This window comes from Trachurus trachurus (assembly GCF_905171665.1).
Source record: "Trachurus trachurus genome assembly, chromosome: 3".
Lineage (NCBI taxonomy): Eukaryota > Metazoa > Chordata > Actinopteri > Carangiformes > Carangidae > Trachurus > Trachurus trachurus.
This window is the reverse complement of record NC_139893.1, coordinates 17,256,278-17,280,828: the sequence shown is the minus strand read 5'-3', so window position 1 is coordinate 17,280,828 and position 24,551 is coordinate 17,256,278. Positions and strand designations below refer to the sequence as shown.

The window sequence follows — 24,551 nt, the reverse complement described above, 5'->3', positions numbered from 1 at the left end:
CTGGGCTGCCAGAACATTCAGGTACACTGTGCTCTGTTGGACGCTGTGCCAACCTCATAATTACAAAATGGCTGGAGGGGAAGCGTTGTTCTCATGCCTATGCTATTCGTCACATACAGTATGGTTGAGCCACAGATCCGGCTGTCTAGTTGTGTAAATGAAATACTTTGAAGTGGTAACTCTAACCCTTAAGTATGACACATAAGCACAGCGACCTCGACCACGACCCTCACTAGATCCTCATGTTCTCTGGAAGCTTGATGACGACAATGTGCAGTAAGCGTTAAAGCTTTGATAACAACAGATTCAAATTCTACAGTTTATAGTCTATTAATACAGTTCATATAACATTCAACATTATTCTTTAACAGAGACTCGTCAAATTGCTTTTCAAATCCAGGACCCTCTGTAGAAGCTGTAAACACTCACTCAAAACTCCATGACCTCCAGTACTACTACTTACTTTTACTTATTTTTCTTCTTTTTCTCTCTATCCATCCATTCTTCTCTCTTTCATTATCTTTTTACTACTATACTCTCTCCTGGTCCAAATATCTCACACTAGAAACCAATCAATTACACACACGCAAACACACACACAAAAGAAAAAGTCCACCTTTTTTTTGTTTCGTTTTGTTCTTTTCTCTCTGTTCACCTATTTTGAGTCTTATTTGTGCCTTGCTGTTGTTTGTTAATCACCCATGTTGCACACTTCTTTTTACAGTCTATGGTTGCTCACAGTCTTGTTTTTGTTTTTACCTGCATGACTGTCTGGCGTGCTGCAGCCATAGAGCTGAGGTGGGACAGCTAGGCTGGCAGGGCTCCTTGAGCTCTGTCCCGCCCCTGCAGCAGTAGAGCCTGAGGATGATGCCCCCCCAGGGAGAGCTGGGAAGAGAGGCAGGACCCCCAGGGCCTTGCCCAAGAGCCTGGGTCCCAGAGACAGCACGCGCACCTTCACATCTCGATAACAGTGGTTGATCATGCGCAGGTGAACATTCACCTTGGTCTTGATGCAGATCAGACACTTCACCATGGTTGAAGGCGAGCAAAGAGCACCTGTCGTCGAATTCTGCCTGCGTTCCAACACACTTCTGCCGCTTTTCCTTTGACTCTTTGTCAGTTCTCACAGCTGCTTCTCCTCTCTTTCCTCCTGCTGCCTCTCTGTGTCTCTGACTGTGCCTGGCTAACTAAACAGCCCTCTCTCCTCCCACATGCCGGCTGACAGTGACTGATAAATAGAAAGACGGACAGAGTGAACGACAACGCACAGGAATGTGGTCCACTTGTGGCTCCGCTCACCTCTCCCACCCCTGCTGTCGGCTGTGACATACGCTGCATGGCTGCTGACAGCGGGAGCTATTTACAGCCTGAGATATTATTACCAGTGAGAATACCAGCGCAGACAGAGCAACAGGACAAAACACAGGGGGTTTGTTACTCTGTTGCAACAGTGGGGTGCAATGTCAGAGCCTGCTCTTTGAGCCAATGACAAGATGGAGGCCTGTGTGACAAAAGCTGAGGACTGAAAGTTTGTTTATTTTTTATTTTTATTCAGTCTCTTCAACTAACAGCAAACTCACTCACGGTGACAGTGCTGGTAAAAGGTTAATAGCCTGTTGGAAGAGAGAGGGTACAGTAAGTGCCCTTTATAAACTGACAGCATGACTCGCTCATGTCAAAATAATGCCTGAGGCCACTGGCTGATGGGTGCTACTTGTGTGTGTGTTTCAGTAAGCATAATCCAAGACAAGAAGTGCGTTATCACACAAGAGATCTATATGTGTGTGTGTGTGTGTGTGTGTGTGTGTGTGTGTGTGTGTGTGTGTGTGTCTCTATGTGTGATGATCCATAGCAGATAAAGTCACATGGACTAGGAGAGTGATCCTCCAAACCCCTCCCCACCCCACTTGTATCACAGGGAGCACTTCAGCAGCTGCCAGGCAGATGAGTAGAGCTTGTACAAACTACGGTTTGATTCTAAAAAAATCCCAAGAGCTTGAAGAACGTGTGCATCAAAGGAACATACACAGGTGCTGGATGGAAAAATAAACTAACGAACGATTGATTTATTTTTAGCGATAAACAGCTCTGTTAGATGGAAACTTTAATTAAATTTGTTGAGAACTTTGACTGCATTGTTTTAATCTTTGTTTAAACCTTTCAACTTTGTTTAAACGGCACAAAGACAGACCACTAAATCAGCTGTGACACTAGTGACTGAAAACCAGTCAGCAGGTGAGCTGCAGAAGTCTGAACAGTTGGCTAAATGCTACAGATAAATGTTTGAAATATGTAAATTGCTAAAGTAATGAATAGACACACACAATAAATAATGAGCTAGATTTGTTTACAAACTTGACCAAACCCATTCATTCACAGTTGATCTGAATGAAAAGTCTACGGTGGCCCTGAGAGCTCATAAGTGATGCACCCGGCGAAAGACTAAAGCTAAGCTATAGTACATATTTACAATTATATATAATTCATGTGATATTGACATTTTAATAAAGCACTTAACAAACGTGTGCTCCACAGACAGTCCGTCACTTTTTGGTGTCCCCAGAAATTCATTTATTTATTTGTCTACTCTGTTTTTTTTTGTGTGTGTGTGTGTGTGTGTGTGTGTGTGTGTGTGTGTGTGTGTGTTTTACCTTCCATGATAGAGATGTGCACAGCTCTTCGCCGGGTCCTGGGCACGCTGGTCAAACGGGGGCCATGGGTGATGGATGGACAGCTCCTACTTGGCACCATGCCAGCCCTGGGCAAACACACAACACATAAATGCATACAGATAGTCATGAATACACAAATATGTAAAAAAAAAAAAAAAAAAAAAAAAAAAATGTAAATGTATACAATAAGTCCTAGTTTGAGATTCATACGTTAACTAATACAAGAAATCTTACCTGTGGATCTCCGGGGGGTCTCTTTTAATTTTGGCACTTTGTTCCATGACTTCCTTCGCAACCTTTCCACTGATAAAACATAGGACAAGAAAATCTCTTTATCTTTGATTTATACAAAATGAGACGACAACAAAAAAAACAAGAATATGTCAACAATATTTTATGTTCTCAATGTGTGAACATGTAGTTAATGCTGACAGATTTCCCTGCGTGCATTTGATACCTGTATCTAAAGCGACTACCCTTGAAGAAGAGATTACTACTGGACACAGTGCGAACTTGACTCGACTTCTCCAACCTGTGAATGAACGGGGAAATGAGGGAAATCTCATGAATATAATCATAAACCTGAATGAAATGAGTGAAATGAACTCCTTCTTGAGGTTTACTCTTGTGCAGGTGCTGTGACTCACTTGTAGAAAGCCTGATTCTCCACTCCACATTTCCACAGATGCTTACAGGCCTCAGGTGTAGGTGCAAAGTAAGTCAGTATGATTTTCTTGTCCTGTAACAAGCAGCACATCAGCTCATACGTATATGTATGTATGGCTTTATGTTGCTATTTTGTATACTAAAACACATGGCTAAACACACACATTAAGGATAGATTACTTTGGCTCCCCAGTGACAGTGTCTCCATGCATAAAACAGGACCATTCTCATCTAACTTCCTGAGATCCGTGGGCCTGAAAAAGGCAGCGTTTTAATAATGCATGCACATACCTCCTTCTGATTTGCATATATATGGAATGTCTTTGCTTCAAACTTGAGTTTGGTCACCTCCTCCCTGAGATACAGAGACAGGACAAAGGGCAGAGATACAAGGGAGGACAAGAAGGACAAGGAAATGAAGGAAAAATAGAGAGAGAGAAAAAGATGGAGAAAGAAGAACAGCAACAGAATTAAAGAGAGAGTAGAAGGTTGAGCAGAAGAGGGTGAGAGAGGAAGGAAAGAAGGGAGAGACAGAAATGGACAAAGGTGCTAAAATATTAATTGTAGCTGGAGGCAAATTAATAAGAAGCACAGGCTTTCATTTCTGTGTGGAAAAGTCTAGACACATTGATCGTACAACTTCACATTACAAGAGCAAAATGCAGGAGATTTAAAAAAGAAAAAAGACATGTTACAACAATAAAACTGCAGAGTTAGTTTGAAAAAAGTAAATACTGTTTATATTTCATGTACAGAACATACCATGGATGTCCACTCATTTAAAGCACAATGCTTAATCACAGCACTGTTCCTACCAGCCTGGTGTGAGCTACTTACTTTTGTGTGGATGTTTTTGGCTCTTGGACATACAGTATGTCCTCAACATAAATTCATTTCACTGATAGAGTTTCAACTCTGTTGTGATTCAGTTTTACTCACATCTAGATCTGTATGCAAACATGCAAACCCCTACAGTATGTCAATGTCTATTCAACCACATCACTGCATATAGGACATTTGGTCTCCAGAGTGATTATGTGTAGTGTAGTTAGCCTACATACACACATGTTGTGAACTTTTCACCATGTCCAGTTGGAGCTGTTGGCCTGTGCTCACCATTTGAGTAAATGGACCCTTCTGTTTCCTTGCAGCACAGTGAATCCAAAAGGAGTGAAAGCCAGAAAAGCTGGGTTTCCAGACACATCCTGACAGACACACAGACATAAGAGTAAATGTTATACACTGATAAAGGACATTCAAGGGCAGCACAGTACATTCATTTCGATTCACATTTTCTAAAAAAAAAAACAACAACCCAGAATAACTTATTGCAACAAACTGCACATTGAAAAAAACATAAACACATACAATACACAAGCTTTTAATAGGAGATTTGTGTGAGTAAAGACCACCTTGCATGGATGAGGGTCCACTCCATATGTCTCCAGCATCTGAGCCTTCTGGAGGAAGTTGAGCTCTGATGTTTCAGGAGTCTGACCTCTGGGGAAAAAAAATTATAAACAAATAAAAAAAACCAATAATTTAAAAAAAAAACTGTCAAAAACTTGTGAATTCACGGCACATCTTATGATGTGATGAAGATTTAGCTTTTTTTGTGATAAATAAGAGGTTAATCTCAATTTCTGATTTTACAAGAAAACAGGATATGTGTTTTGAACCTGTGATGTTACTAAAGCTAAAAAGAAAAAAAGAAGCAGTTTTGTAAAAGTGCTGTCTTCATCCAGAGCTCCAGCAGAGAGTGTTTACCTCCCAGAAAGAAGCCTGAGCTGCTTATCTTCATCTGATAATCAAATATGGTCTCCATGTCAAAAGTATGAAGCTAAAGCTGATGACATTTCAGAGGTCTGTCTGATCCTGTTTGTCCCAGGTCTAAGTCTAAATCAGTAAGTTATGTCCTTACAGCTGTTCTACTGACCCACAAGGAAGAAGGGTTTAAAATACAGCAGGCTCTTTTTTAATCCTCAGTCTCAGTCAAACAGCCTGGCACAACAGTTTGTAATTCTGCCGGCATTGGTATCTTTTTTTTTTTTTTTTACTCTAAAATGGTTTAAGGTAAAACTTTTGCCTCTCCAGACACACAACTATAGAGATATGCATTTGTTTGTCCTCTATGAGCAATAGAGGGCAGTGCAGGATCAAATCTATAACCAGGGCCAGTGTCCACCTGTGTGTGTGTGTGTGTGTGTGTGTGTGTGTGTGTGTGTGTGTGTGTGTGTGTGTGTGTGTGTGTGTGTGTAGACAAGCCAATAAAAATAAAAAAGAAGACAAGAGATAAATGGGTTGGAGTTGAGGAAACAAAGATTGTGCATTCCACATTTAATCCACAAGGAGAGATAAAACATGACAAGGTTGGAGGATTCTGTCTGTGTTCAAGGTGCTCAGGTTACAATGTGTAACCTTTACTATATTTCAGACAGGCCGTGGCTTCGGTTGGGCTCTACGGGCTTAAGGAGGCAAAACCAAACGCTTACACTACCTGCTGTGGCCCACACTGTCTACCACCCTTTCTCTTAAAAAACAACGTTAACTGAGCCTGACTGAGCTCCACATATCCATATCATAAGATGACAAATATTGCAAAGGTGGCCCCCACTCTCCAAACACCACCAGTCAGAGGAACAAGCGACCAGATAGTGCTTGCTGCTTTTGCAGGTCACACAAGCGCCACTCACACACTGAGGCCTCTCTCTCCTTGAAAGTGCAAAAACATGTAGCCATCGGAGGGGCAGAGTGACTCTCACGATGGCCCTAGTCATGTAGAAGAATGAGAGGAGACTGCACATCTCCACCTATGGTCATCACTAGCTGTACTGTATGAAGTGAGTGAGTCCACCATCACTGCTGACTCTTTACTGCAGACTGGCTGAACGCACAGTTTTGCAGGATTCGATTCAGGAACAATCTACAAGAAAAAAAAATCAAACACAAAGATTTTTTCCTCACTGGATCTAGAATCTGATTGTTGCTCGCTGAGACCACTCTGACACCTCACCAGACTATTAGTGGGTGCCACTGACACTGCCTCAAGCAACAAGGCCCCTACAAAACTTATAGGGCAAACAACTGCAATCTTTTATGAGACCTGCAGTCTAAAAGGCCTCGCCACTGTTGCTACTGGAAAATTGATTGGAGCATCTGGTCGGCCAAACACTGTGGAGGACGCTGCAGACACCATGTAGCGGTGGATGTCAGTCATAAAGCTTTATAATAAAATGCCTGTATGTTGCTCTGCAGAGGTGCTAAGTGAAACCTACAGAGCTTGTAACAAGGTGAAGATACATTAAGAGGTCACATTACAAACCTATTGCTCTCAACATACAGTATTTCATATTAAATGAGGTGAGATGTTCCTTTTTTAGTGATCTTCATTTCCTCAGCGGTATAGATGATATAAAATCAGCTGTTTAAATTGATTGTGTACTGTATATTAATGAGAATGAGGTCAAAAAGAAGACAAAAAGTAGTTTCTTTTTGTCACAGCTTGTGATTCACACATTTCAATCTCATAATCGTGTAGGAAAGAAAGAATCGGTTTTCAAACTGCATCACTGTTGCAGCCATGATAAGTGTCCATGTGTTATGTGGAGACCTAAAACCATCAGAGCAGTGGATCATTGTTGTTTCCAAAGTGTGACCAGTTGGGGTTAGGGTTATTTTAAATGCTCTATAAAGGAGTAGAGTGTACAGGGGCTATACGTCAGGTGTGCCTCCATGGCTGCTCTGGAAGTGAAGGTGAAGTACACAGGGACATGGACAGGTGTCACTTTACATCAGCTCAGTCTTGTGGATCTCAGCGATCCGCCGCTCCAGCTTCTCTGAGTGCTTGGGGAAGAACTGGAACTTGGAGCTGTAGCCCTCTGGGTGTTTCCCAGGGTCGTAGTCACCAATTTCAGCTGGAAATGGGAAAAGAAAAATAACATCACACGAAAAGTTAAGGACGACTATTTGTTTCACTTATCTATTTATTATTACAAACCCATTTATTTCCACCTAAGGCATTACTCTGGGCCGAAGAAGAGAAGACCAATCATAACCAACGCTAAGTAAGTTAAACAAAAATAGTTTTCTTACTCTGCTTTTCTGTTCTACACTCAACACCACTACTAAGCTCCATCAGCTTGGTCTGATATTTTAGGGATTTTAAAGACATGGCATCGCTGCTGGGTGCATGGGCTGTTGATATTTGCTCTGCTCTGAGCATGAAAGCCACATAATATCTCCTGAAGTAACATGCAGAGAGGAGGCACGGATTACGTATTGTCTGCTGGGGAGAAGCAGTAGGAGGAAACAAAGCAGGAAACCTGCTTCATTCCATGAACATTCAAATAACATGATGCAAAAACACATGTTATGACATGTTTGTGAGTGAATGGTGATGGTGGAAAGATGGTTTGCAATAACCCGTTATATGAAAAAACTGTAACGATTTCTAATGTTTAAAATTATCAAATCTGATCTTTGTATTCAATTCAACACTACCAAGGGCATGTTTCATTTTAATCTTTGGGAAGAGAAAAGCCCAGAGTACACATTTTTCAGAGCACAAAGCAAAGATGCAGATATCAAGGTTTTCATTGTAAAGCCAGTCAAAAAAAGATCATTGTGCATACTGGATAGACCAAGTGTGACTTGTTTTATGTGACAAAACTACTTTATATTTACTCCCTGAAGACGTCATCAAACCAAAAATGTGTGTGGAACAAAAACTCCCCCTAAAAGAACTCCTTGCCAATCTTTATCCATGTCTCCATAGGTTATTCAGTTGCCGTGTCTCGATCATCAAACATGCCTGCCAATGTTCTCTGCATCCCTGTAGCCAGTTGTCGCAGCCTAGTTTACTAACCACTGACATCAGTTTACCGATGGTGGAGGAAATGCAGGGAGAGTTTGGCTACTTGTCTGCTCTCAGGGGAGAATACTCTACTGTAGTGTGCTGTGCTGCTCAGGCAGCGTCACAGCTGTAGACTGCATACTGTGGAGCTAAGATGCCTCCAGTTTATATTCACAGTACACACACACACACAATGTGGATTCACATTTTCTGACATGTTGTCGGTGTCTCATTGTGAAACACCTGGTGAAGAAAAGCCTCACAGGAAGGGAAAGCTCAGACACCCTCAAATTTGCAAAGACAGAAAGTTGATTCCTCCTTTGTATGTCTCTATATTGATGCGGTAAGCTAGTGCAGAGGTTTTTTTTATTTTAAACCAAACTATCAAACGGTGTAAATAAACCCTATGGCTGCACAGTAGACACGGACGGGCATTACGAAGGAGTGTCTTCCAGTATATTGATGTTCTGTCTTGTGGGTAGAGCTGCACAGAGACACCCAACAACATTTAGATTCAGGAGGCAGCTGAAAGACAAAAGGCTGCAGCAGAGCTGATCAGCCAGTTGTGTGACTGATGAACTGCTGCTGAACGTATGTCACCTCTCAGCAAAATGACCAACGGGACCAAAATAGTCAAGTTTTGTGCAGAAAAACTGTCAGGAAGAATATAATGGAATTTTTTCCATTGAAAGCCTTGATTTAAAAATAAATATATAAATAACTGTGTCTAAATGTATGCTGATTAGGGTTATAGGGTTATAAATAAGTATTTTCAATTAGTGTAGAAAAAAAAAAGAAACAGATTCTCGGGGTCCAACAACAGCGATCTATCAGCCTTCATACATCTCTGTAAACGTGCTTCATCTGCACATTTGCACACACCCACACACAAAACAACTGCACACACAAACACACACCTAAACTGCTGCCAAATATTTATTAACAAGCCAGGGTCATATGGAAATCAGAGAGTCTATAGGAGGTCACAAACATTATGAAATATGGTAATTGTAGCTAAAGTCTTTGGGGCAGTGATTCCCCAATGGGAGCGCAAACGTGGAGAATGAAAACATTCAACACTGAAACAAAATCAACTAATTTCTCATTAAAACAATTAGTGAGAAATAACCTGTAAATGTCTGACATGCACCAATGAAAGGAAACTGTTCCACTGCTTGTGTTTCTCTGCCCTAATGTTAGGATGTCTTTTGAGAGCTGTGTTACAATAACGGCACAGCAGTCTGGTTAAAGTCTTTTAACGGCCACACTGTCGTACCTTGTAATATGTAGGCAGCCAAAAGAGCAGCATCTGATGTCTTACACAGGAGGCGACCATGGTAGAGATCTCTCTTAACCTGCAGGAAGACGAGATATCTGTGGAGTGGAACACAAAGAAACTAATTTGGGTCATTATTTAGATAGGATCAATATATTGATAGTTCTCCCCCCTGGCAACATGCTGGGTGGTAAAAGCTTAATGTGGCTAAGAGATTGTTAGAGGAGGGAATCTCCTCACTTTGTCAGTTAGGACCTGAAAAATGAATTTAACTATTTAACTGTGCTAGAGACTCTGTGAGGGCTTGCCACTGCCTAATGTTGGCTTACTCAACAATGACAATGCTAACACAATAGGTTTCACCATGTTTGTTTGTTGTGTTGTAAATTCTTGTTTTAAAAGGTGCTATATAAATAAAGCCAAGGTATATTATCATCATTAGCATAAAACTCAAGCTGTGACAGATCAGTCAGAAAATCACCAAAGCTGTTATTATTTTCTAGGAATGATAAACGTGCACGTACCAAAACTTTTATGATATTTTCTTCATGGTAACCCGTTAGCCTCGTAAACCAGCCTCTCGCGGAAATGCATTTCATTTCATTTCTCGGGAGAGTCTGGCCTCATCCCCCCTCTAAGCGTTTGGGGTGGACGGGAGCTGGGCGGGAGTAGTAGCAAAGACGGTTTAATATCTTTGGTAGTAGCGTTGACAGACAACCCCATTCAGCCAATCAGAAAGTTGGTGTAGTGACGGGGCTTTGCACCAGTCGGTCCCTGATTGGCCAACGTGCTGTGTCAATCACAGCGGGCGACGCTGATTGGCTCGGCCTTCTGAGGGTTTCAGTCCAAACGCTTAGAATGGGGATGAGGCCAGACTCTCCCTCGGAATGAAATGAAATGCACTTCCGCGAGAGGCTGGTTTACGAGGCTAAACCCGTTAAGCATGGGTAAACAAACAAAATCACAAGCATGTAGGCTATACTGTCAGTGAAGGGCTCAGTGTCCTTACAGAAACTAGAAACTCACAATATTTTAGGATGCAGCTGTCTGTGTGTTTACCAGCCTTTTTCAGACGCTCTATCAGTGGCTATTACAGACAAGCTGCAGTTTCATTACTCTATGGCTCTTTCAAAACCCATTTGTAATTAATTTATAATTAGAATTTTGAAAAACTAAATGAATGTGTGATTGAAAAACCAAAGTTATCTTTTAGAACATTGGAGACACACAACTTGCTGCTGCCTGCCTCGCGGCGACAACTCCACCTAAAACGTAATCATTCTGAGAGCGGACAGTGATTTAAAATATGATTGCTAGTCTGCTGGTCTGGCCTGGTCCACAACATCCAGGGATTACTCATATGAGAATGTTCCTGCGCTGTATTCATTTCATACGCCTGTGATTCTGCTTGTCTCTGAGCAGCAAAGCAATAAATAGTATAGCAGCACTAGCATTGCTGTGAAAGCTGTCCAGCAGAGTCAGTGTGTACATTGAGCATCGCATGATGATATCACCTGATGTCTACAGTCAGTGTAATTTATCATATGAGCACATCGGTAGAGTTGGGGTTAGGGTAAGGCCTTATTTGCATATGGATCCCAATTAGTCAATTGTGCAAAGTCATGAGCTAACATGAGGTCCAGTGGTTAGCAGGAGGGTCCTAGGTTTTATCCCCAGGCCCTTTTATGTAGAGTTTGCGTGTTCTTCCTGTATTAAAACTCATTGCACTGCATGGTACCCATATCAAATACCTTCAAAATGTGTATAAAAACAAGATTGTTGTGAAATACTGTTACGGCACTATAAGAATCCATGTGAATGTTTGTTTCTGTGAATCCTCCAGTCAGAACAGATGGTGGAGGATGGAGGAGCTCTGCTCTACCAAGAAGAGCTGGACTGTGAATCAAACGTGGATTGCGTGGCAACCAGTCGAGGGATGCGATTTAGACGGATCTGCGTGCTCACTAGCTCTATGGCTCACTCCTCACCCAAGTTTACACAGCTGTCTTAGATGCCACACACAATATAGTAGGAACAAGGAGCATCATGACACTGAAAAAGGGAAGATTCAACCCCACAATACACACACAGGGCCACTATATGGACCTCTGGATGCTGCTCTGAAACTCAACTTGTGGTCTTTCTTTTATAGCTGCATCACTGTGTGCCTTTTGATAGCTGAGGCGATTTTAGATTTAAAATACCCTAGTGTGTGTGTTACCTTATAGTTACTCTGAATCAGTAATAAAGAAGACACGGAGATCAGTCATAAAACTTTTAAAACATTTTTCGGTTCTTGATCAAAGGAACTAAGCAATTAAAGGATCTAGGAAGATGAAGGATTTTAATAAGTTTTCACTGAAATCTTTCTCTGTTCAAATGGAAAATTATACTTTTTTTTTTAAATTGCCACTAAACTGCAGTGTTGTTACTCATTTTTCAGTTCTATAAAAACTAACTGCAGAGGCAATAAATAATGACGGTAAAGTTTAAAAATACATCTGATCTGATTTTACGAGACAAGAAAGTTAATAGAAAAGCAGAAGATAGACATATCCCCAGTGATTCAATGAAATCGGTCTCAGTGCACTGTGGGGACTGATTTCTTATCTCCCATCTAGCTTTGCTCTACATCAGCACTTTCAGACTGTGGTTAAAGAAAATAGTGATGTATGATGTAATTGTCCCAAACTGGATGTAAGAGGTTTATTAAAAGGGAATCTATGTTACATTTCTGCTTTAATAATGTCAGTGGCATACTCTTAGATCCACTCTCACACTTAACTATCCATTTTCTCTGTTCAACCACAGTTAGTGGCTTTAACTAACAGGGAGCATCCACTAAAACCCACTTTGCAGACATGGTGCACAGCAGTGAACACAACATCTACAGTAGTTTGTGTCCTCTGTTGTTTACTGCACTCAGCACACAAATGCTAAAAGACAAGAGTGCTATTTTCTTTCCCAACTGCCTTGGTTCTTTGTGTTTTCGTGTTTCCAGTCTCTACAGTACTTCCATCTCAGAATAATCACACGCATCAGGACCTGTTGCTGAAATGGCCGTACAGAATGACAGTGGCTGAAGTGATTGCTCCTGACCGCCTCCTACTGCAGGGCTTGATTTTTCATGTCCTGTTCCACCACCCATCACCTCCCCTTTGATACTGGCATTGAGTTCACAAACCAACCAACAGGTTGCTGCTACTTGCTGAACGGAAAAAAGGTCTGTGATAACACAGAAATACCAATGTCTCAGGGATTTATGATGATGATCAGCTGTTCGGAGGGAAATTTAGTTTAAAAAACATTGTGTTGATACTACATGTTTGATGTGTTTGGCTTTTTTGAAAATACTGGCACCAGTTTCACAAAAACTGCATCACACAAGTTACAATTTGATTGTTTCACTGTTTTACAGTTACAAGTTACAATCATTTCAAGTGTCTCTGGCTCATGCATCAGTATATAAGCGCCTTTTCAGACAGAAATTTACATGCAACGTTCAATTCAGAGTCCTCACAAATCTATCGTCCCTCAGATCTTGCTTTTAGCCTTTGGCAGTCAACAAAAACTTGTCTGAAAGTCTGAATTCTTTCCAAGTCTATTTGTGTCATTGATTGTCCAACTCTTTGTTCAACAATTTTATAGTCAAGTTTCCCACGTTATCTCTGTGTATATGTATGGTAGTATATGCCTCTGTACAGTGACAACATTCATAAACTCAACTGCCTTTTGTGCAGTTTGCTTGTAGTATATGACTGATTTAACTCAGCTAAGGATGCAAAACAAACACCTGAAGAGGTATAGATATGTCACCACCACCCTCAGTTTCTGTGAGGAAAAAGCTGGGACATGCAACTTTTAATTCTTTCATTTATCATCCATATCCATCATATACAGTAACCATTGTATGGTGACAGTACTGTAGGAAACGTGTGGTACACCCTGTGCAGGTTGCTGGTTGAACCATTCACACTCACACCTATGGGCACTTTTAGAATCACAAGTGCAAAGTTTGATGTTGACTTCAGTCTAAACCCTCCACCCTCCCCACCTGCTTCCCACTGAGCCGTCTTAAAATCTTACCTGGTGATTTCCTCTTTAAGGGCAGCAGGGTCAGGTGGGTAAAACTTGACACGTAAACACATAGTGAATGGAGGCTGGGCTGCAGAGGAGAGACGACATTTTTATGTTTGGCATTAGGTTTTATCATGAATCAGATGTTGCTGATTGTTGATTGCTGGTTGTCTTGTTGTGTTTTCCCCACTTTTATTCTTGTCAAATATTATATTTCAGAAGTGAGAAAATAGAGAAAAGTACTGGAGAAATGGCACACAGTTATCATGTGTGTTCAAAAAAATACTTACATTTCATTTGTTTGGCAATTGACTTTGAAAACTCCAACCAGTGCTGAAAGGCAGAGAAAGAGATGTGAAGAATCTATAGCAGCTAAACTGTCAGTCAGGAGTCTGATTGCTCGGCAGCTGAGCATGATGACTTGAAATCTATAGCCTCAAGGTACAGTAGAATTACCCTCATCTTCTTTCCCTCTGTTTATTTAAACTCCCTCCAACGCCACGCAGAGAGGAGATGAAAGAAAGCTGTTTGGAAGATAATCAGGGGAGAACTGTTTTCTGTCAGAGTGCTAAACATCATGAGTCGAAACTGGCTCTAATCAGTGAGACGATGACACGCTGACGATAATGGGCCACTGCACCACACAATGATGCTTCACTACCTTTGCTGGTGCATTGTTTTTTTTTTTCTTCAACATGGCTGCATTAACATTTCCTGAGAATGTCTCTCAGCTGGCTGCTGTCTTCACTACTGAAACACACAGGGGCTGCAGAGTGTAAAACATTTTCAAGTCCTGCAAAGCCTTTGTAATCCCATTCACAGCTCAAAAGTGCATGATAAACAAACACACAGCTCAAGCTCTGCAGATTCACAAAGGGCTGTTCATTTCTGTGATTGGTACTCATATCAATTAAAGGGGCTGGCCTCTCAAAGGCTTGCATAATTGACCTGCAGACCTATAGCACCTGAATGGGCTGAATATTTATGTAGCGGAAAGAGAAAAAAAAAAGACTCATTAGACCAGTTAGACCTGGCAGTCATACTTAACAGCTTTAATACAGTGTCTGTCAGTCTGAGATTTAACTGATAATCTGCTCTGACTGGTGATCAACAGACTGCAAACCACAGTGTAGAGATGATAAGCCACAGAGCTTCCTTCTTATATTCTCGTATTAGTTAGTTTCACTGGTTTTCCAAGGGAATTTATTTATTTAAAAAATATTTCAACAATATTATCACCTAATCAATTCTACCGCATTTAAAGGAGCAGGAGTTTCTCTGAAGTTATGTTTAATTCAAGGGGACGAATGACAAATTTACACTCAGCTAAAATGAGGCACTTGCAACTGGAAAACTGAGGCTGATATCACATCACTGGAGTTTTATTGGTTTTATTAGTTGAGAAAGAAAATACTTACCCTTTGCTTGTCTGGGTCAACATATCGAATGCCAAAGTAGTCTTTCTCCAGCAGGTTGAGATGGTGGCAAATGAGGTCAAACAGGTACTGTCCCTTGGCATCCCGCTGAGAGAGAAATGACATGAGAAAATTCATAAGATGATCTCGCTTTTGAGGGACAGTGGCCAGAGAGAGAAGTAGAAAAAGACAGAACATAGTCACTTCCATTCACAGCCCTCATCCTCTCCACCCCTAATGTCTGCATAATCACAGACACGGCTAATGAACCCCCAGCAGATCAGTGATGCATATGGGTGAACACTGAGCTCCAAAGCCAACACCGATCATGATGAGCGAGTGACCCACAACATCACATGTTACCACGCTGGCGAAGACATTTTACAAACGTGTTGATATTGTCACATCAAGCATGTTTTTCCTCCCGTCTCATCAGGAAGTCAATTTTTTTGGAGCCTCTGAGAAGTCAAAATGGCCAGCAGAAAATGTTTTAATATTTCACTACCCTCAAGGGAGATGTATGAGGGCTATCAAATATTCATATCAAGGCAGCAGCCATCTGTGAAAGCTTTGAGAGATTTTCTACTGCAGGAAAAGACCTGGAAAAGCAGTGAGACAAAGGTGTGGGGAAAATAAAAAGGTAGGCTGATAAAGAAAGGAGAGGACGCCTTTCACATGCCAGGAAGTACAAACATCTGAATAGTGTTTATATCATTAAAACACCAGGAAATACAAGGTTTGCCTGTTGTTCAATGAGAAAACCTCTACATTAGTTGAAGAGAAACAAAATCTAAATATACTGCAGTTGAGATCGTGACAGTGCCGTGCTGTCCTGTCACTAGCAAGCTGCATCTTCTCCACAAGACTCATTAAAACCTATATATCTAATGGCGTGTTGATTTAGATTTAACTGCAACAATAAGGTAGGCTACTGTATGTGGCAACAAGGCTGCCATGAACAAAACTTCAGTCAGTAATTGGAGCTTTACTGCAGAAGTCTGCAAAGTTTTAACTCTGGACCATGACACTGCAATTCATTAAGGCCCCAGACTTCAGAGGAAACTGTACTGAGCAGGTTCAAAAGCTTCCTGTTCACTTTCACCAGAGGAGAGTTCACATTCATCTGCAGACAGGGGAAGGATTCTCTGTGCCCAGCCTGAGACACGTGAAACCAGAATTTTGTCAAAAATAAAGTCTGCACACAAGAAGTGCTTCTATGGGTGCATTTTAATGATATTTAACACACATGTGTGCAACGTTTCAGGTGACACGCCCTTCATCGGTTGCCCTGCACCCATGGGAGCACTTCTGGTGTGCTGACTTGATCTTTTGTACCTGTGTTTTGTCCAGCACCCAGCAGTGAGTTTTTGGGATGTGCGTGTTGACTCCACATTTGTATATAAACCAGGACTTGGTGACATTACATTACACTGTGGTACAGTGCAGTTATGAGTGTGATGTGGGAACATCCACTGCACATACATGTACAGTACACTGAGAATGAGCATTTCAGTAAATAAAGTGGGAACAGACGTATGTGGACAAAATTTGAATCGTACTGTTGTTGGAAGAAGTTGGAAGTTATCATTCATTTGAATGAATTTAATGTCTTTCAGGGTGAGACACCGAGCCGACATAGAAGATTGTGCCTGCACATCCACTGAGAATGTTTATGTACCACGTGCCCTGCACATATAGGATATACAGTAGCTTTTCCTTTTTCAGTGGTAAAGGACACTATAAAATATCCCACTCTGACCTTTGGAAGAGACACTCTGTTCACGTAAGTGACACAAAACTGCACAGTCAGAAAGTCGAGCACAGATATATGAGAACGAAAGGAGAAAAAGAGAAGGGAAAGACAAAACCAAGTAGAGGGAGGGGGAGAGGGAGAGAAAGAATGCATGCCACAGCACAGTGGTCAAAAAGAGAGAACAGGGAAATGGCTGGATTGATAGACTGGCCCATGTATGAACCATTTTCAGATAGGACGCCTGTAGAGACACATTAGACAATGTGAGAATCTCTATGATGAAGCCTGTTCACACCTCTGCTTCACTCAACATCAGATCAAATGACAGAACAAACAGCCCCCAGGTGACATGTGGTACAACATTGTCAGGATGACCTAAGATTAGAATTACAGCCTCTCTTTGGATTGGTTCAACCAAGTCTGCTTATCCAAAATTACAAATATACGGATAAAAGAATATAAAATAATGATCATTTCTTAATTCCTTGTACTGTCTGTGTATAGCTCAGAATTTACCAGAACCTCCAATGTTACAGTACTTCCCTCCAGTCTCCAGTTTCCTCTCGTCTCTGTATCATGTTCGTGAATCCACATTTGCCTCTCAAATTCAAGCTGACAAGTTTGAGCATTTTTCAGTACAGCATACGTGTCTTCATATCAACTCATGCCCCTCTGGCAAATTAGCATGTAATCCCATCTTTCCATGAACCTTGTGATCAATGTTGCAGTCTCTAAAATTTGGTTTGTCTTGTTTCAGTCCTGTTGACAGAATCACATAGTCTGTGTCTGCTTGTGCCAGCACTTCATTCAAGCTGCAGTATATCAAATATTATGACTCAAAATAAAGTCAAGTCTTTGTAGATTCAAACAAATATAACATGAGTCTGTTATGATGAACCTGCCAAAGGATCTAAAGAGAAAACACGCGGCTATATCACATCAACATACACCACTGAAGCATCAAGGAGATTGGTGAATTAACTCAGGGGATGCTATTCATTAAAGTACAAAGTCAGTTTCTTACGTTTTTAATTAAATATTTGAGCTACAACTCGAAGCACAGCAACTCAATCGAAGCACAACACAACATCAACCTTTCCGGTCCGCTTGTGTCAAGCAGTGCACCGGCTAGACCTTTCCCAGGATGCACTGGGCCGAGCCTCTACCTCCTCTGTCAGTGTGTCTGTATGTCACTGTCACGACATATACCCTGACACACCAGGACAGGCCTGCTGAGTAGCCCAGGAGCAAAAATAGAAACGCACGCATGCACGCACGCAGAGCCTCAATCCTTCTTGCTCCATTATAACTGTCTGTGGTACACCTGTGATACCTCTAGATCCATAACATTTTCAGAGCCTGTACCTCCCACTCGCTCCATCTGCTCTGCACTGTAGTGTAAACTGCAGCAATACCGGTGCCCAAAAAAAGCCTTCCCAATTAATCATGATGTCTCTGTGTTTCCTCCTATGTGTGCATCACTGTGTTTTGTATATGAAAAGCCCAAATGTGTGCGTGTGCGTGTGTGCGTGTGTGTGTGTGTGTGTGTGTGTGTGTGTGTGTGTGTGTGTGTGTGTGAGAAGGATAGAAATAATTTACTGATGATCCACATCCAAGTTAGTTCTAATGAAACACCAACAGAGAGGCAGGGTGATTAATCTCAGTCCAAGACTTAAGCAAATAAATGAAAACGGATGAAACACATTAATAGAACCATTCATGAACAAAGCCTGTGAAAAACAAACAAAAAAAATCTCACTCAAGAGCTGCAGTGCTTTTTATAGCAGCTGCACGACTTAAACACACACAATTTCTACAACTGATTAATCGGCTGTTACAACAGATTTTAAATGGTGCGACTTAATAAAAGAGCTCCTGATTGTGAGTCTTCTATTGTGCATTACAATGAGTGCAGGTACTCCTATTGTTCCTGGTAATACACCTGACTCTGCACTCTGATGCAGTTTATAATGACGAGATCGAAGCGCTATGCACTTTACCTCTGTCCTGCGCTCATCGTCTGGCTCCACTAAACTCTGCTAGAAAAGAGCAGAAGAGTCTCTCTCATGTGGAGGCAGCTTGCCAAACACTTGTAATGTATATGTGTTTTGCTTTGCATAATGATGCGACACACTGGATTTCAGTGCGCTGACCAGGGCTCCGCTGGGACACAAAGGCAAAGGCTCCGAGGCAGAAACATTATCGATCTAAAGTTAAGTGTTCTTCAACATCCTTATGAGATTTAAACCCAGAGCCTAGCTACGATACACCGGTGGCTGCAGAGCGGAAATATTATACTTTTCCACTTAAAGCTGTATTTTATTGTTTCTGAGTTGATAAACTGCAGATCTATTATGTGGGTTGTGATCATGTGATTCCACCATGGGAGCTGCTTTTCTCATTGTTTTCTCTCCCTTAGCTTTTATTGCAGTGGTGGGAATAATTAGATCCATGCTATCTTTGGATTAAAACTCCCTTATTGCCGAAATATCAGGAAATAAAATAACCTGCTATTGAGATAAATGGCCATACAGTTTAGAAGATATACAATAGGCTTTGCAGTGAGATTGATTTTTCTTTTATGAGGATTTTACACTCACTGCAGTGTGTGTTGAGTTGATTTTTAACAAAGAATCCTATCATACACAACACAGGCGTATCTTAACAATAATAATAATAATAGTGACAGCTACTATTATTTTAATAACACCAACTTTAAGTATTGCTATTTCAAAGTGTCAACATTATCCAGCTGTTTGTCCCTCTTGGTTCTCTCATCTCTCCTTGTGGGAACTGCTGGGTTTTTCTCCAGTATTATAAGGTCTTGACTGAACCTTGTAAAGTGCCTTGACATAATACTTGCTACAATTTGGCGCTATACAAAAAACTTTGAACTGAACTTGTACTAACCTTGATGTATCAGGTGAGCAAGTGTTATGTTTTTGTTGTTGTTGTTGTTGTTACTTCTAAAAGAGAGAAATCTCCAAAGTACTGTAGTAATCAGTCAGTAGTAATTGGATTTTGAAAATAGATTTGTTGAGTTGCATTTTAATCAGTCATGCTACATCATATTTCAGAGCAAATAAAACGTGGATTAAACACTGCCTAGTGTCATCTCATTTCATCACGTTGCAAAGAATTAGATCCATTGATGATCTCAGTGTTTGTCTGTTTTCCTATGGGTTCATTTGGAATTAGTCTGAAATGACACAGAGATCTGTTTATTCCATGCAAATAATGAGCAAGCTAGACTGTTTCCATGCTTCTCTACAAGTCACTGCCCTAGATGTAAATCCACTTTAATCTTCGGGAGTTACTAAATAACTAAGGGCTTTTTTGACACACTTATTCAACCACGAGTCTGACATATCATCGGCCAGCTGGCTGATGGCCATTACAAAAAGTAGTTTAGTTTTGATCTGTGAAGCCTCCTACAGTTTGACATATTTAGTTTTTAAAAAATGTAGTTTTCACTAATCACAATCAGCTGCCCAAACTAACTTTGCAGAGTAATTAAACTCCATTAAAATGTGAGTACAGATTTACATACATATTTTGTAGGGATTAAAGAGCTGCTTCTTACTGAAAAGGAAAAGATTAACCTAATCTTTAAGATCTTTAGGCCAAAGAAATTAGCTTTATACTGTGACATACTGTATTATGACAAAGATTCCTGCCATACAAGCTTGCCCAAATTTAAGCAGCAATACCACCACATTATAAACAAATGGCATCTTGAACAATGCCATATTATGGCACTGTGGATGCTGGCAGCTTTGAAAAATAATAATAATAATGATACAATAAAGGAGCTGAGTTGCAGTTATCTGTCAGCTCCCATTCACTTCATGGGGAACTCATTAAGGTGGTATTTGATCTCATTGTTCTTCCCTATCAGGACAAATGGACGGCCTGGAGGCCCACATGCAGCTTTGTGCTTGTGGAAGCATGTATGAGATTGCCTGCACCTTAGATAACGACTGAATTCAGGAAACAAGATAAATCTTCACACCTCATGGATGAAGATGTTAATAGAGGTGGGTCAAGCAATAGCATCCACTGTAATGAGCCGTTAGCCCCGGGAATTCAAGAGTCAGAGGCCGTGTGAGCAGACCAGAGGGAGTGCAGCAGCTTTGGACATCACAGAAGCCAAAACTTGAATGTGATACAGGTGTTGATTTGAAAACGTTCAAGTATCTTGAGATGTTCCTCATAAAAATGTGTATGATGACAGGAGATTGATTGGAGAGATTGTTGCAGTGTGTTTTGTAGTGGATTTTTTTAGGTGAGGAGGAATCAATAAGATTAAGCTCTCCATTTCTATGTTGCAAACCTTTAAGGAGAATTTTATTCTGAGGATTTCTGGGCAAAAACCTTAACGGATAGGGTAAGATACTCAGTCACCAGGACAAATGACGAGCAGTAGAAACACCTGCAAGAGACCCTGTCATAGCAACTGTAGTAAGGTAACTGCAGGTAGCAGTTGAATTAACAGCTAAGCTTATACTAGTATTACGAGGTGCAGCAGTGGCACTAGCGCAGTGTACTATAATTCTGTGCGCACATGTTCATGTATGTTATATGTTTCTCATGAGATGTATGTTTTATGTTAGTGATAAGAGTGATAATAGTTTGAGGGTGTGTGGAGCGGGAAGCTGTGATATTAGCCACAGTGACTCATGGGTAAATGAGATTAGTGCAGGCCTGTCAGTGGGAGAGGGATGTATTAAACAAGCAGGGGCCTGTAAGTGCTTTATGGAAGCACGCGCTGCGCTTCATCACAGCTACAATAAAAGTGATAAACGGAGAGCTGGAAATAACCCAGACTGGGGCCAAAATGATCACTGTGGTCCTTAGTGGAACGTCGACGGCAGCACGCCGCTCTCGCAGCGCCCGGCCAGACCTTGCGTCAGATTAATTATTAAGAGGGGTTCCATATCAGCTCGGGAAACACCACATCAATAAATGATGGTGTCATTTTAAGCTACAGGATGGAAATTGCAACAACTGGGCGAATGGTCCTGAACGGTTACTGCTCCTATAGCAGTGACTGCATGGTAACGCTGGTGCTCAGCGATGATTTGTTTTAGTTTTGTATTTACATATAGCTGCGAGCTCCTGAGTACTGGGGGATTACGTCAAGAATGGTTTATGGTGGTCTTAAAAAACACCCGCTTCTCAGGGGCTGAGCCACAGTGTTGATAGCATATCTCAGTGCCCCACTCCATGATCTTTATGCTGATTTTTACTGTCCTCAAAGTTTCTGCTTCCAGGGCTGCCAGCAGTGAAGTCTGTAAATGGCTTACTATAATCTTATGATATGGTAATGTGTACCTCCAATCCTCTGGAGAACATGCACAGAGGCGGACGTCCGTAGTGGATGCTCCTGTCAGTCAACGGCTGAATAGTATTACAGAATTTACACTCAACATGTTTTCCCTGGCAACAGAAGGGACGTAATGCAGTGACAGTATATTATGATGCAGCCTGCAGACAGGTTGAGTATTTATTTGTGTTATATGTACACATTTTGACTTCACAGTAATGAACAGCAGCAACCAACACTGCAGTGATGTAAGAGGAGCATATAAATCAGTATAAACTGCTGATGTGTGCAGTGATCTCAAGAGGGTTTCAACCAGTCTATTTCCATAAAAGAGCTGAAAAGAAGAGTGACATCAGCCTGATTATCTGAAGGAAGTGAATACTGTCAGCATATTCCCAAAGTGTCTATTCTATACAGACTATTCCTTTAACAAAAATCTGTGAACTGATTGGAAAACTTTTTACATAATTTGTTTCGTTTTACCTTACCTCTATTACATGTAAGTCAGCCAAGGAGTGATTGTGCTGCACTGAGGAATCTCTTTTAAATAGTAACACCAGTTCAGTACAACTTATCTAAGGCAACACATAAAAGATGAAGTAAAAAAACAAAAACAAACAAGAAACACAACATAGTAATGTAATTTGGTGCTGACCAGTAGCAGAACTCCACCACTCAGCCAGTCAGTAATATGTGTGTGTTTATAGGGCTGATTACACTCAAGCCAAAAAAAAAAAAACTGAATAAAACCCTGCTCACTGATATTTATATGGAAATGAGTCATGCCACTGCGTATGGATAAGGCTTCCTCCTTTTCATGTAATGCCCCAAAAGTGTATGAGATTGGATCTTTATTTAGCTGCACACCCATTACTTTAGCTGCATGCCGGTGATTCACTGTTGTTGCATAGCAATGTGGCACTTATTTAAATTGTTCAGGCTATATAACTTGTCCCTGGCTTTAACCTCAACATAGCTCAAGAAACACTGTGGATATAATAATGCTGATAAAACATCAATTTTATGTCTATGGGCTCCCACTGTTTAATTCCTCTTGAACAGATGCATAAATATTTTAGAGTTTTTTGGGGGGTTTATTTGTTCACATATTCTACTTCCAGCTCTGACTATGAAACATGACCTTGTTTCTAGAGGTCTGATTAAAGATGAAGATTATTAATGGTAGTAGTGTACTGTAGGAGTAACGAGCAAGATTGTGATTCGCTTAGCTTGGCTGGAAGCAGGTTGAAATACCACTAAATATGCCAACACTCATGGCATAAAGCTCAGTGATATAATTGTATACTTTAGTTTGTTTAATACATACACAAATAAAAAAAGTTGTGTGTTTTCATGTTCATCACCTGTAAGGATGGTGCTGCTATAATTTTTTTTAAAGCCGATAGGGGATTGGGTTGCCGATCGGCATAAGCCTGTCACAGACGTTTAATAGATCATTTTAATCTTATCAGGTAAATTATCGGTTAACGAGTGTCCGTTATCAGTCAGGAAAAATAGATCAATCAAAACTTGCATCCTTAAAATGAGTTTTTCAAAATTTGTTCACCTGGCTTTTAAAGGCCTTATTAAGTTTTTCTGGAGCATTGAGCTTAATTGAAGAGCAGAAATGGCAAAAAGTTTTTCTGGAGTAAAGATTTTCCAGAGGAGGACCCCCCACACACTTAGTTTTGCTTCCTACCCCCATGAATAAAGAGAGCTATAGTTTGAAGGTGATTATGAAGGTTTCAATAAGCCTGTCACGTACAAAAGAATGGGGGCTTCTCTTTGCAAAACAAAAGCCTGATGTCATCCTCGCTGGTACTTAAACTGCACCAAAAAAGTAAACAGGATAACCTTCAATATCATCATTGTCTATGGCATATAATATAATGCCAGGATAAGCTGAGCAAGTCTTGCACATGTAGGCCTATTTCCTGGGTTGAGAGTGACTTCCTGTTTAACCTCTTCATGCAGAGGCCATTTTTGGCAATTTCCACCTGTGAAAGCAAAGAAAGATGAGAGTAGATATGTAAAAGTGATAGTATATCAATGTAAGAGTTAGAATGTATGTGAGTGAGATTAAAGAATGCACGTGTTTAAAGCAGAAGTAAGCGATCCGGTCGTTTTGGCTACTTCTTGTCAGCCGATGGAGTTAGCAGTCCCCGCCCTCGTCATGGATCTATTGGTCCTCGTCCCTACGTCACCACATTCACGTGCATCCCTTGGCTGCACACACAGCCCTCCATGCCATTCTCTCTCCTCATTGGATAAAGCTTGTAGGATACAAGAAAAGTTTTCTCCTCGGCTCAGAGCAGAGCAGAGTGACTGAGAGACCCGTGTTTCGGTCCAAACACTCTATGTAAGTGATTGCTGTCGGAAGATATAACTATTTAAGACTTATATTAAAGCAGATATCAGTGGAATGTTTTTGTTAATATAAGTCCTAAATAGTCCTATTTTCCGTCAGCAATCACTTACATGAAGTATTTCAGCCTAAACACGAGTCTCTCCGTC

The 24,551-nt window shown here is 40.9% G+C and overlaps 1 protein-coding gene across 2 annotated transcripts in view; it reads right to left on the bottom strand.

The window, feature by feature from the left end:
- LOC310984110 (FERM domain-containing protein 5-like) overlaps positions 1-24,551 on the bottom strand; it is a 70,080-nt gene that overhangs the window by 4,455 nt on the left and 41,074 nt on the right. For both annotated transcript variants that reach the window (XM_083969231.1, XM_083969232.1), the window contains exons 2-13: positions 14,962-15,066; positions 13,834-13,876; positions 13,553-13,631; positions 9,467-9,564; positions 7,129-7,252; positions 4,751-4,838; positions 4,455-4,543; positions 3,630-3,693; positions 3,320-3,411; positions 3,130-3,204; positions 2,907-2,975; positions 2,652-2,758 (exon numbers count right to left, since the gene is read on the bottom strand). In XM_083969231.1, the coding sequence (XP_083825357.1) occupies positions 2,652-2,758; positions 2,907-2,975; positions 3,130-3,204; positions 3,320-3,411; positions 3,630-3,693; positions 4,455-4,543; positions 4,751-4,838; positions 7,129-7,252; positions 9,467-9,564; positions 13,553-13,631; positions 13,834-13,876; positions 14,962-15,066 (1,033 nt within the window). The remainder of the gene's footprint in view (positions 1-2,651; positions 2,759-2,906; positions 2,976-3,129; positions 3,205-3,319; positions 3,412-3,629; positions 3,694-4,454; positions 4,544-4,750; positions 4,839-7,128; positions 7,253-9,466; positions 9,565-13,552; positions 13,632-13,833; positions 13,877-14,961; positions 15,067-24,551) is intronic.